Below are 14,787 nucleotides of genomic sequence, written 5' to 3' on the forward strand. Positions count from 1 at the left end.
AGCTGGGGGCAGGCAGCACTTGCGCTGGGGCGGCAAGAGACTTTGGCTGGGGGGAGTGACGCAATTGCTCTGGGGTAAGGGACTTCGGCTGGCACTTGGAGGCTTCTGGGGAGATCTATTCTCTCTGGCTTCTGGAAGTCAAAGTGGATCGAGTTACAATTTGCGAAGTCAGTGAGAACTTGGGCTGGGCGGTTCCAGTTATACATTCCAGAGAAACTTCAGGGTGTGGCTTATCCTCCAAGGGGACCAATCAGAGACAAGGAGCAACCATTTTAATAGCACAAAAACAGTCCGTCTTCAATCTAATTAGCCATTAATTCAATATGCTCTAATCCTATTCGTAAGCCTCAGATGTGGAATTTTATCCACCAAAGTAGTTATCATTGTATTTGATTTTTAGAAGAAGTACTGATGACCAAACATTCTCTTTGACGTCTGCAAAAATGTCTGTGATCTGTTAGAATATGTTTTTTAAATTACTGTTGTCACTGTGTTCCGAGCCCTTGCGGCAGAATGCTTAATCGATGAAATGTCATAACTTAATATCACTAGCGCGATATACGCTGTAATGTAACAACATTTTGATATCAAAGCAGAGATTTCTGCTGCTTCGGGGGCACCTCCATCATGGCAGGATTTCCACCTGCCACAAAGCTGTGCTAATGACTCGAGACGATGTTTCAGCCTTAGGATCATCAGTATATTTAAAGCTAGCTCCCAATCCTCCATCAGGGAAGGTGGCCGATATGGGAGCAAAGTTTTTCTATCGTAAAGTGGTACCAGCGGCCTTGTGCAACTAGGCCCACTCTCTGTTGGTCACTGTCATCGGCAATAGATTCACCAGGCTTTCTACTCTTAAAAATTCAATATCCCTTCCTCCATCACCATAGTAACACTGGACACCAGGAACCAAAAGGCATCCCTGGAATCCAAATATGGGTGGGCATATATTGTACCTTGCTTGGGGCCCTGCCTGCCAGAAATCAGAAGGACATGAAAATGGACAGGGATGTGACAAAGCATGTCCCAACCCACTCTTCTGCCCATCCGCACCCTCCCCCCGCCCGCCCGCCACCCAACCTACTGGAAAAAAAAGTGGTAGAGGGAGGGTGTGAAATCACGCCCCAACATTTCAGATTTATTAAATTACATAAATTACAATTAAAGACCAACAGAAAATATTCATATTATTGTTATGCTGGATAAAGATTCTTATTTTGTGAATTTTTAGATTACAAAATGTGCGCTCCACACGAGTTCCGCTGCGGCAATGGAAGATGTCTTATGAATGCAGATTGGGAATGTGATGGGGATTTTGACTGTCTTGACTATTCAGATGAAGCACCTAAAAATCCCAAGTGTGAAGGAACAGGTAGAACATTTTTTTTAAGTTCCTTGCTTTATTGTTACTAGTGAATGACTAGTAGGTGATGTGTGACTGGAGTTTCCTATCCAATAGATATTGCAGCACACAAAATAATCAGCATATAGTTACAATTAATGCTTAAAAATATGTGTGTTATTATGAATGTGGTCTGGAATCCAAAATGGCATCTTCTGCACAAATACATATAGTACTTGCTACAATGCATGTAAAGGTGTCAATATTAAGAAAGTAACGGAAGCCCTAGAAAATAGCTCAAGATTTGTCTTATAATATGATTCTGTTTTTATTCTTTCTTTCCATTATAAATCAAGCAATAGTTCCCCTTTTGTCAAATGTTTCAGGGTTGTTTTCTTTTACTTTTTCTATTCAAATTTCCCTTTACATTCAATCCTAAATCTTTCTAAATTATATTTATTTTAATGTTCTCATATATCTGTTTAGCTTTGCAAATGTACCTTTTGTACTTTAATTGGTGGCAGGAACAGAGGTCGGCTTCCTCTGTGCTTCAGATCTCTTCTCTGCTCTGTCATTATCCAATATGTCAGATGACAGAACCACTAACTGGAAGGGGTCAACATTTGTTCTGTTTGGTCGCTGGTTACAAATCACTCTGCACAGAAAACCACAGGTCCATGTTTCAAAGCCAATCAATTAATCGCAACAAACTGACCAATTTTTCTCAACAATGATCAGAATTACTGTCTGAACTATTTTCTCCATTTTATTCCAATTGAATTGTTCTTTTACTTGACATTTTAGGGCGATTGTAGCAAACCCTGAGCAACACAAGGGCACTCTTGTAGAATTATCTACTTCACTGATTTGTTCAAAAACAAAATTACATGAATTTAACTGCTGCCCAAGTGATTGCTAAACTTCATTGAATCACAATAGGATTTCTATCTGTATGCTAAATTTATTTTCGAGCCAGGATTATAATTACTATGTGGTTCTCGTTGGAGTTGTGTTTTACCAATGCTCTGATGTAAGTGGCGCTGATTAATTACTGTATTTCCATGTTATGTGGCTTCTTTGCTTCACACTTTGTTCTTTTCATTTCCAGCCAATACATTCAGAATTTTATGCTATTTTTTTCTGTCTTCATCTCATATACTTAGCTCCAATTTTTTTAATCAGTAGAATCAAATTTCTCATACCAAATCCCAGATGACCTAGTGCTTCTCAATTAATAACAGACAATGCTGGAAATACTCAACAAGTCAGGCAATATCTGTGAAGAGAGAAATAGAGCTAACGTTTCAGGTCAATGACCTTTCATCAGAACTGGTGAAGTTAGCGATGTAACAGATTTTAAGCAAAGGAAGGAAAAGGGGGGAGAGGAGGTCTGTGATACGATGGAAAGCAGGAGTGATTAAATGATAAAAGGTATGACTACACAAAGCAAAAGGAGCTGATAATGGACCAAGTAAAGAAACAAAAGATTGGTCTAGAAGAGGTGTAAATCACCTCATAGTCAACGTATTTACTGAGGCGTACTGATACGAAAGCATGGGCCTTACGCTAAACATCCGTAAGACAAAGGTCCTCCACCAACCTATCCCTGCCGCAAAGCACTGCTCCCCAGTCATCAAGATCCACGGCGCAGCCCTGGACAACGTGGACCATTTCCCATAGCTCGGGAGCCTCCTATCAACAAGAGCAGACATTGACGACAAGATTCAACACTGCCTCCAATGCACCAGTGCAGCCTTCGGCCGCCTAACGAAAAGAGTGTTTAAAGACCAGGCCCTCAAATCTGCCACCAAGCTCATGGTCGACAGGGCTGTAGTAATACCTGCCCTCCTATATGGCTCAGAGACATGGACCATGTACAGTAAACACCTCAAGTTGCTGGAGAAATACCACCAACAATGTCTCCGCAAGATCCTGCAAATCCCCTGGGAGGATAGACGCACCAACATCAGCATCCTTGACCAGGCCAACATCCACAGCATTGAAGCACTGATCACACTTGATCAACTCCACTGGACAGGCCACATTGTCTGCATGCTAGACGCGAAACTCCCAAAGCAAGTGCTTTCCTTGGAACTCTTTCATGGCAAATGAGCCAAAGATGGGTAGAGGAAATGTTACAAGGACACGCTCAAAGCCTCCCTGATAAAGTGCAACATCCCCACTGACACCTGGGAATATCTGGCCAAAGACCGCCCTAAGTAGAGGAAGTACATCCGGGTGGGCGCTAAGCTCCTCGAGTCTCATCGCCGAGAGCACGCAGAAACTAAGCACAGGCAGCGGAAGGAGCGTGCGGCAAACCAGTCCCACTCATCCCTTCCCTCAGCAACTATCTGTCCCACCCATGACAGGGACTGTGGTTCTCGTATTGGACTGTTCAGCCACCAAAGGACTCATTTTTAGAGCGGAAGCAAGTCTTCCTCGATTCTGAGGGACTGACTATGTCCTACAGATGTTTAGTGTAAGCTCGATTCTGAGGGACTGCCTATGTCTTACGGATGTTTAGTGTAAAGCCCATTCTTTCGTATGCCTCAGTGAAGATGTTGTTGAGTATGACTTGAAGTTCAGTATCTGAATGTGCGCAGATGCAAGCATCGTCTGCATATTGTAGCTCGACGACAGAGATTGGGATGGTCTTGGATCTGGCCTGGAGATGTCGAAGGTTGAACAGGTTCCCACTGGTTCTGTTGTTTAGTTCCACTCCAGCGGGGAGCTTGTTGAGTGTGAGGTGAAGCATTGCAGTGAGGAAGATCAAGAAGAGGGTTGGCGCAATGACACAGCCCTGCTTGACCCCGGTCCAGACGTGGATTGGGTCTATGGCGGATCCGTTGGTCAGGATCACGGCTTGCATGTCATAGTGGAGCAGGCGGAGGATGGTAACAAACTTTTGGGGGCAGCCGAAACGCTCCATAGTCCCTCGCAGTTGACAGTGTTAAAGTCCATTGTAAGGTCAAAGAAGGCCATGTACAAGGTTTGGTGCTGTTCCCTGCATTTTTCCTGCAGCTGTCGCGCCGTAAAAATCAGGTCTGTTGTACCCCATAGTGGCCGAAATCTGTACTGTGACTCCGGGAAGAGCTCCTCAGCCACAGGGAGTAGACGGTTGAGGAGGATTCTAACGATGACTTTCCCAGTGGCTGATAACAGGGAGATTCCTCTGCAGTTGCCGCAGTCGGACTTGTCCCCTTTTTTAAAGATGGTCACTAATACTGCATCTCTGAGATCTCTCGGCATGCTCTCCTCCTTCCAGATGAGAGAAAGGAATTCATGCATTCGTGCCAATAGTGCCTCTCTGCCATACTTTAGTGCCTGAGCAGGGATTCCATCCCAGTTGCCTTGTTCTTGAGCTGGCGGATGGCCTTTTCTACCTTGTGCAGGGTGGAGTTTTGCTGTGATGGTGGCAGTTAGCAGGCTGCGGGATGGAGTCGATGACACTCGAGTCAAAGACAGAGTCTCGGTTAAGGAGATCTTCGAAGTGCTTCTTCCAGTGGGTCCTGACTGCCTCGGTGTCCTTGATGAGTGTCTCCCCATTCTTGGCCAGCGGTGGGGTGGGGCCTTGGGCGCTAGGCCCTGACTGCGGTGAAGAATGCTTACACATTATGGTTGTTGACCAGCTGCTGAATCTCCTGCGCATTCTCTACTCACCATTTATTCTTTAGGTCACGAACTTTTTGTTGGACCTCGGCCTTAAGCTGTCTGTAATGCTGCTTTGCTGGGTTGTAGTTTTAGGTTCAGAATTGCCTTGCGCTTGCGATTTATTTGCTCTTGAATCTCCTAGTCATTCTCAGCAAACCAGTCCTGGTGTTTCCTGGTTGTGTGACTGAGCGTCTCTTCGCAGGCACTGGTTGTGGTGGCTTGGAGGGCAGACCAAGCGCTGTGGGCATTCTGCGTCTCGGGGTCATCAAGAGTCACCAGGTTAGCCGTGAGGCACTGGCTGTATAGGGCTGTCATAGTTGGGCCTTTGAATGCCCCGGCATTTACTTTTTTGCGGCACTGCTTCTACTGCTGTCGCCGCTTTGGGGCTATGTTGAAGTTGATGTTGATGATGGAATGGATTAGGCGGTGTTCCATCCAGCAGTCGTCAGCTCCTGTCATGGCGTGGGTGATGCGCACATTCTTGCAATCCCTGGCTCGAACGATGACATAGTCAAGCAGGTGCCGGCGTTTGGAGCGAGGTTGCTGCCACGATGCCTTGTACTTGTCCATCTGGCAGAACAAGGTGTTAGAGGTGACAAGGTCATCTTCTAGGCATTTTGTCAGGAGTAGGGTACTTCTGGAATTGGTTTTCCTTACCCATCTCTGCCGATCACACCTCCCCAGAGGGCTGTGGCATTGCCGACCCTAGCATTGAAATCGTCGAGGAAGATCAGTTTGTCGTCCGTAGAGATGCGGGACAGGGATTTTTCAGGGTTGGAGTAAAAACCCTCTTTGATCTCATATGTTGCATCGACTGTTGGGGCATACACACTGATGACTGTGGTGCACTGGTCCACGGGCAACTATGGCAGTGCAGCGTTCCGGCCCGTCGCTGTTGGAGTTGTCCATGAGGGTCCTGATGTTCCCAAACTTCATATTGAAGGGTGGAAGATGCCTGTGTGTGAGTTCTTTTGACGTGGGATGGCCGTTGCACACCGGCTACCACATGGGCTTAGCTGAGCAAGGTCTTGGTCCAGTGGCAAGAGGGTCCAAGACGACTGGAGACCAGGCACTGCTGTATGAGCCTAATTGTCTACGGCGAGATGTTGGCCATAAGCTCGGCGCTGGGCAGCGCCCTTCAGTGAGATGGTAATTGATCCGAGGCCTGGCTGGAAGCAGGCATTGGGAAGGTCAGAGGTCCATTTTGTGGAAGGAGGAGAGGTCAGAGAGGTCAGAGTGACCACAGGCAATGTGCTCACCGCGTGCTGGAGAAGGAGAGGTCAGGTCGCCGCTGGAGGAGAAGAGACCTAATGCACAGTGCCATTAACTTGAACCATACTGTAATTCATGCAATACAGATTTATTCTCAATGTGATTAAATGGCAGCCATTAAAGCTATTAGTGATTACCATTATTGTCTGCTTCAAACAACCCAAAATGTTCATCTTGTGAATTGAAAACAGCAGGAATCCCTACATTGTGCAACAATTCCCTACAATCTGTTTTACTGAGCCTGCTGTTCTGTTTGCTCTGCCATCTAGCTCGTTTTGTCACTATCGATTGTTATTTGAGTGCATTTTAATTCTAACTTTTTACTATCCTCTAGTTGCTTTCAATGATCATTGTTTTTTTTTCCAATTTTTTTTAATTGCTTTTTTCTAACAATGTTTTACAATTTAAGGAAATTGAAAATAAGTGACAACCATTCAAAAAATAATTCAAATACTCTCTTCATTTAAAATTGGCGGCTCACTAAGTAGCTTTGTTGGGAAAATCTGGTGACAAACTGTCAGTTTCTGTAAATGTGGTGCCAATCTTACCAGGTCACAATCCTCTGTACAAGCAGTTTCTGTTCATGGTTTCATGGCTATCATAGTTCCACATACAGTGATGTGAACGGTAAATTTAATTGCAAGATTAAGACTTTTTCCAGTAGATACAACCTTGAAACTAAAAAAGGAATCATGTTAAGGTAATCATTTGGATATATCTGTGTTACTTCCAGAATTATTAAAAATCAAAAGTAGTAATCTATAGCCACAGACTTAAATTAAATTGATTTTTTTATGGTGCATGTAATAAGTTGCAAGTTATATTTAATATGTTGAAATTCAGATTGCTTGCACAATGAATGGCTCATAATTCAGAACAATTAAGGTATAACAAATCATGATGAGGATTGTAAAAGGCTGCAGGAGGTCAGAGATGAAATTATTGGCTGAGCAGATAGCTGGTAAGTACAGTTCATACATGGAAATAGAATACAAAATAAAGGAAGTAGCTTTTTTCTGCTCATCCCACTAGCCTATCTCTAACCTCCTGCAATTTTTCATAATCCTTGTCCAAAGTTGCCATACCCCAGTTGTTCTGTATTTTGAAACATTTTCTTGTCCAATTGATTTGAATTTACATTCTTGATAAGCACAAGTTTCCCAATTATTAATGTGTACTTCAAAAAAAAATACTTTCAGGGAGAAATTCGCATTGTTTGTGCCTCCTTTTAGTACCATGGGGGGCGCTAATGGGAAGCAGACGATTTGTTGCCATGGGTGCGGGGCCGCTGCCGGCATCCGCAAAATTCCACGGGGGTTGACGATGGCGCAAACTGGTAGCGTCCCACTCCTGCCAGGAGCAGCCCAGGCCCCTGCGCCAGCAATGGCGATGTCATCACCGTGCCCGCACCAGTTTTGCAAGTCGCGAATCTATCTTCACTCCATTCACAGGGCGAAAATTAAAAAGGAGGTGCGTTATGCACGTAAAAAAAAATGGTTCGACTTCGTGGGGTCCGTGCCGCGATGCTGCAGCTCAGCATTCCGCTTCTGTGTCGGGCTGCTGCCATGGCATCTCGCGTCCCGTCCCCCCCCAGTGGTCAAGTGGTGGCCCCTTTTCCCCGATGCAGAGTCGGTAGCGCGCCTCCCCTTTAACAGCAGGGGAGGGCCTTGTGCTCCCACCAACGCTCCGCATAGTGCTGGAAAATGCCCACAGATGGCGTCCCAGTCCCACCCCCAAGAGGAAGTGGAGCGCATGACAGTGCGCTTCACTTCCTCTCGGGAAGGTAACCCCAATTTCGCTGCTGGAGCCGGGCGCAGGAGCGGTAACTGCCCCCAAACGGGGCCATATGGAATTTTGGCCCCCTAATTTTATTCTCTACCTAATTTTTAAAAATAATCTCTAAATATTTCTAATGTAATCCTATAGATCCTGCTCAATTGTTTAGTGCCTCCCTGAATTTTCATAGTCTGTGCACAATTAGTAATTATTAGTGAACTTAAGTGTTTCAATCTCGGAGAGTGATGCAATGTCCCAACAGCTACAGTGCTCCTGCTGGTTTTACAGCACCACTTCACATGCAGTTGGAATTTTGGACTGCATTATAGCACTGATGTGCGAGAATTGGGAAGAATGTAATGTTACCAGCAGTGAGGGGTTAAGAATATGAAGAGGCACTTGAGATGAGAAATATGTTTTTTTACTAGAGCTGAGTAGATCAAGGGAGTGGGAGGGTAGCCTGATTGAAGTCTTCAACATTATCATAGAATGAAACAGCTCAGAAGGAGTCCATTTGGCTCATCGTGACTGTATCGGCACTGTGGTGGAACTATCCAATTAATCTCACTTCCCTGCTCTTTAGGCATAAGACTAACACTTGGATTTATATAGTGCCTTTCACGACCACTGGACGTCTCAAAGTGTTTTACAGCCAATGAAGTACTTATTGACCCGTAGTCACTGTTGCAATGTAGGAAACGTGGCAGCTAATTTGCACAAAAGCAAGCTCCCACAAACAGCAATGTGATTGTTATGTATCCAGACATGTTTACTGCTTGTACTATTACATATGATGTGCCACCAGAGGGCACTACTATGGGAAACTTGTACACCAGCTGTATGGTCACTAAGGTGCACCACCAGAGGGCACTGCAGTGGGAGACTTGTGGGTTACCTGTACAGGTATGCCAGGCCTAGTATAAAAGGCAAGCCACCAGGTGTGATCTTCACTCTGGAGTTATATTAAATGGACTAAGGTCACTACAGTTCAAGTGCAATACATTGCCTCGTGGAGTTATTATCAGAGCATCTAAAGACATAACAGTGATAATGACCAGATAATTATGTTGATTGAGGGAAAAATATTGACCAGGACATTGGGGATAACTCCCCTGCTCATCTTCGAAATCGTGCCATGGGATCATTTTCATCCACTTGAGAGAGCAGAAGGGGCCGCGGTTTAACCTCTCATCCAAAAGACAGCACTCTGACAGTGCAGCGCTCCCTCAGCACTGCACTAGAGTGTCAGCCAAGATTTTTTAGTGCTCAAGTCCCTGGAGTGGGACTTGAACCCACAATCTTCTGACTCAGAGCCGAATGTGCTACCCACTGAAACAGACACTCATTGGTAGAGCTATCCAGTTAATCCCACTTTCCTGCTCTTTACCCATGTCCCTGCAAATTTTCTACCTTACGAAAGGTTGTGATAAAGCACACTGTGATAAGTTGTTTCTAACGGTTAGTGACATAATAGCAAAGGGGCACAAATGTAAGACAATCAAAAAATAATTAAAAGGGAGGTTCTAAAAAACTTTAGCCCAGAAATTGCAGTCGGATGCTACTGACCTGAAAGATTTCTACAAATTTACCTGGAGATTTGGAAACCTGTGGTCCTGGCATTCTGCATGAAATCCTGCGTGGAGGCCCACGTATTCCAGGGATGTAGGTGCTTTGCATGCATCCCTGGGATCATATGGGCCAGCTCAAACAATCAGTGCAGGGGTAGTCCCATTCATATTTGTGATGAGTTCCCTATGTACGGAATCACTATAAGTATAAATGGGAATATCCCCCAAAACACACAAAGACTTAAAATATATATATTTAAAACATCACATATTTAAAATGAATCAAAATGGAATATGTTGTGTTCATACACTATATATTTGTTAATGCTCACTGGCCAGGCATTACGACCCTGCAGGAGCTATTCACAGTGGCTGTATTCATTCTGGTTCATGCTGGTTAGAGACTCCATTTTGGGTTGTATAAAAGCACAGTTAAGTTAAGTTACTTTACTCCAGGCTCAGTTTGCCAGTTATTTACACATACACAACAGCATTTAATTAATTATTTAAAACAAAAATGTAATTTTTTGAAAAATAAATTTACATATTTTAAAGGGTCTAAAAATAAACTTACCTTATTTAACAGGATTTTAAATGTTTAAATTATTGAAAAAAAATTATTTTTCTGTCCTTTAAACGTCTTACGCTGATAAAAGCAGGCCTTATGCTTATAGCAGTCATAAGAATTTCATGGGCATTCGCTGGGCAGAAGTTGGGCAAATAGCCCAACTCTCTGTTTACAAATGCCCTTTACTTCCGGATGAATGCAAATTGTGAAGAGGATTCTTGACAGATCGCAAATTCTGGTTTTAGGCGCATACATAAACCCGAAACATTCGGGGCCCCTACGGGCGCGTGCGCATCTCATTTGCGCCTGTATGGTCCGCGAAATCAGGGCTAATATGTCGTTACAATATAGAATTTTATGTCTCAGACTGTTGTTGAAGCAGAAGCCATGTATTCTTTTAAAAGGAATTAGATAGCCCAGATTTTGTGGTTAGTGACAAAGTAAGGGCATGGACCTCGAAGAAAGTTGCCCACAAAGTTCCAATATTCTCTGTGGCGTGGATTTCACCTTGCCCGATGTTAATTTCATTCTGCCGTAACCTATCGGGGTCCGCAAATTTAGACTAATATTTCTGCATGGAGAGAGATTACATTTATTGCCTGTCCCCATTTGCTCTGAAACAGTGGACGTGGGTCTTATTCTTGAATCACATCAGTCTTCATGTGATAGTGCCCTTCTGATGGTGACAGTTAGGAAATTGCTGGATATTACCCTTGTGACGATGAAGGAAAAGTGATCTATGTCCAAGTCAGGATAGTGTGACTTGGAGGGAAACATTCCTGGTGGTGATGGTTCCATTGTATTGTGGCTTTTGTCCTTCTCAATAGTAGAGATCATAGGGCTGGGAGATACTGTTGAACTAAGCTTATGAGTGGCTGTGATCGAGAACACTAACGTTGGTTCGTCTGTCCTCCCAGGGGATTTGCAGGATCTTGCGGAGACATCGTTGGTGGTATTTCTCCAGCGATTTGAGGTGTCTACTGTAAATGGTCTACATCTCTGAGCCATACAGGAGGGTGGGTATCACTACAGCCCTGTAGACCATAAACTTGGTGCTAGATTTGAGGGCCTGATGTTCGAACACTCTCTTCCTCAGGCGGCCGAAGACTGTGCTGGTGCATTGGAGGCAGTGTTGAATCACATCATCAATGTCTGCCCTTGCTGATAATGGGCTCCCAAGGTATGAAAAGTGGTCCACTTTGTCCAGGGCCGTGCCATCGATCTTGATGACTGTAGGACAGTGCTGTGTGGCGGGGTCAGGTTGGTGGAGGACCTTTGTCTTACAGATGTTTGGCGTAAGGCCCATGCTTTCATATGCCTCGGTGAAGATGTTGATCATGACTTGGAGTACTACACAGCAAATGAGCTCCAGTTGGGCAGAGGAAACATTTCAAGGAGACCCTCAAAGCCTCCCTGATAAAATGCAACATTCCCACCGACACCTGGGAGTCCCTGGCCAAAGATCGCCCTAAGTGGAGGAAGAGCATCCGGGAGGGTACTGAGCACCTCGAGTCTCGCCGCTGAGAGCATGCAGAAATCAAGTGCAGGCAGCGGAAGGGCATGCAGAAAACCAGACTCCCTACCCACCCTTTCCTCCAACGACTGTCTGTCCCACCTGTGACAGAGACTAATTCACATATTGGACTGTTCAGTTACCTGAGAACTCACTTTTGGAGTGGAAGCAAGTCTTTCTCGATTTCGAGGGACTGCCTATGATGATGATGATGAAGATGATGAGTTGCTGCAATGCCTTGTGTAGATAATACACACTGCAACTACGGTTCACAAGCGCACTACTCAGAGCTCCAACATGGCAAGCGAGCCCCAGGTGGGCAGAGGAAACACTTCAAGGACACCCTCAAAGCCTCCTTGAAAAAGTGCAACATCCCCACTGACATCCCATTCCCTGGGAATCCCTGGCCCAAGATCGCCCAAAGAGGAGGAGAAGCATCCGGGAAGGTGCAAAACACCTCAAGTCTCTTCGCCGGGAGCACGCGGAAGCCAAGTGCAAAGAGCGGAAGGAGCACGTGACAACCCCAGCACCCCACCCATCCGTCCCTCCAACCACCAACTGCCCCACCTATGACAGAGACTCTAGGTCCCCGCCTTGGACTCATCAGTCACCTGAGAACTCATATTAGTGTGGAACCAAATCATCCTTGAATCTGAGGGACTCCCTAAGAAGAAGAGTTCACTGATGATGAATATTGAAACCCGTGGCCAGTGTGCTGATCAACAGGACTGCATTATCCTTTTTAGAACTTGTGACATCTTGTGATTCTAATTAGCTTAATTTCTCTCATTATGTATTCCTTTAAATTAATTCTTGCTGCAGAAAAATATATAATATTTAAGAACATAAGAAATAGGAGCAGCAACAGTCTGTTTTGTCTTTGAAGAATAATTTATTTAATATTGAATAATTTACCAAGGAGGAGACAAGTTATTTGGTCTGGAGGAGAACTAGAAGCTATTACAGAGGTAAGTTGTGACACTAGTCACTTTGCTACCAGCATAGTTGCCCAACTAAACCCAAATTCTCCAACTCTCCCCAACTGCACCTTAGACTCGGTTTTGATTTTACTGGCTTTCGGTCATTTCTCAAATAATTAAAATAAAGAGTACACATTAAAGTCTATTTCAATTAGAGCTGTAATGATTTTGCCGTAATATTGCAATAGGTTGTCTTGGTGAGGTGACCCAAGAGCTACAGATAATGTGAGCAAAACAAGGAGGTAGAAAAGGAGGTAGAAATCTGAGCAAGCAAAGTCTTGTTTTTTTAAAGAAATAATACCAGGATTATGTTGTGTATCTGTAAAGCATGCACTCCCAAGTTCCACCACCAGGGAGCGCATCACCTGAAGTCCCAAGGGATCCCAGCAACCCCTGGGAATTCAGGGGATGCGCTCCCTGGTGGCGGAACATGGGAGTGCAGGCTTTACAGATACACAACATCACTCCGCCCCAAAGTCAAAGTTAAAACTATTTACAAGGTGAGGCGGTCGGGAGCCTTTCTTTCCCTGGTGGACCGCCTCGGTACAAATGTCTGTTCTGGTGTGTTGGCTGTGCCCTCGCTGGGCTGGCGTGTTGTTGGCCCTGCAGGGCTGCTAGGTGAGCCTGGTCTTGCTGGGCTGTTGGGTGTGATGGGTTTGATTTCCTGGTTCGGCGTGGTGTCGTTGATGCATTGGGTGTGTGTTGTGGGCTCGGAAAAGGTGGTGTCTGCTGTGGATTGTTCAGGGCAGTCTGTGAACCGCAGCCTCGTTTGGTCCAGGTGCTTTCTGCAAATTTGTCCATTGTCTAGTTTGACTACAAACACCCTATTCCCTTCTTTAGCTATTACCGTGCCTGCGATTCACTTGGGACCATGTCCATAGTTTAGCACATACACAGGGTCATTCAGATCAATTTCCCGTGACACAGTGGCGCGACCATCGTTTACATTTTGTTGCTGCCGCCTGCTCTCTACCTGATTATGCAGGTTGGGGTGAACCGGCGAGAGTCTGGTTTTAATTGTCCTTTTCATGAGTAGCTCAGCCTGGGGCACCCCTGTAAGCGAGTGGGGTCTCGTGTGGTAGCTGAGCAGTACTCGGGACAGGCGGGTTTGGAGTGAGCCTTCTGTGACTCGTTTAAGGCTCTGTTTGATTGTTTGTACTGCCCGCTCTGCCTGCCCATTGGAGGCTGGTTTAAACGGGGCCGAGGTGACATGTTTGATCCCATTGCGGGTCATGAATTCTTTCAATTCGGCACTGGTGAAACATGGCCCGTTGCCACTGACCAGTATGTCAGGCAGGCCATGGATGGCAAACATGGCCCTCAGGCTTTCAATGGTGGCGGTGGCGGTGCTTCCCGAAATTATTTCACATTCAATCCATTTTGAAAAAGCACCCACCACCACCAGGAACATTTTACCAAGAAATGGGCCCGCATAGTCGATATGGATCCTCGACCATGGTCTGGAGGGTCAGGACCACAAACTTAGTGGTGCCTCTCTGGGCGCGTTGCTCAACCGAGCACACACGCTGCATTGCCGTACACAGGACTCTAAGTCAGAGTCGATACCGGGCCACCACACGTGGGATGTGGCTATCGCTTTCATCATTACTATACCCGGGTGTGTGCTGTGGAGATCTGAGATGAACGTCTCCCTACCCTTTTTGGGTAGCACTACATGGTTACCCCACAACAGGCAGTCTGCCTGAATGGACAACTCGTCCTTGCGACGCTGGAATGGCTTGATTAGCTCTTGCATTTCAACGGGGATGCTGGCCCAGCTCCCATGCAGTACACAGTTTTTTACTAGGGCCAGCAGAGAATCTTGGCTCGACAAGTCCTAATCTGGCGGGCCGTGACAGGTGATTTATTACATTCAAATGCTTCCATGACCATCAACAAGTCTCCGGGCTGCGCCACCATCAACAAGTTTGCAGACTGCGCTATTTCCACCCCCGTGGTGGGCAATGGTAGCCGACTGAGAGCATCCGCACAGTTCTCGGTGCCTGGCCTGTGGCAGATGGTATAGTTACACGCTGATAGCATGAGTGCCCACCTTTGTATGCCGGCTGAGGCATTAGTATTTATTCCCTTGTTTTCAGCGAGCATTGATACGAGGG

At 45.6% G+C, this 14,787-nt stretch overlaps 1 protein-coding gene across 1 annotated transcript in view; it reads left to right on the forward strand.

Annotated features, from left to right (window-relative positions):
- LOC139253819 (low-density lipoprotein receptor-related protein 1-like) overlaps window positions 1–14,787 on the forward strand; it is a 2,398,725-nt gene that overhangs the window by 1,980,581 nt on the left and 403,357 nt on the right. The window contains exon 55 of the mRNA XM_070873585.1: window positions 1,232–1,372. Within this exon, the coding sequence (XP_070729686.1) occupies window positions 1,232–1,372 (141 nt within the window). The remainder of the gene's footprint in view (window positions 1–1,231; window positions 1,373–14,787) is intronic.

This window comes from Pristiophorus japonicus, chromosome 3, assembly GCF_044704955.1.
Source record: "Pristiophorus japonicus isolate sPriJap1 chromosome 3, sPriJap1.hap1, whole genome shotgun sequence".
NCBI lineage: Eukaryota > Metazoa > Chordata > Chondrichthyes > Pristiophoridae > Pristiophorus > Pristiophorus japonicus.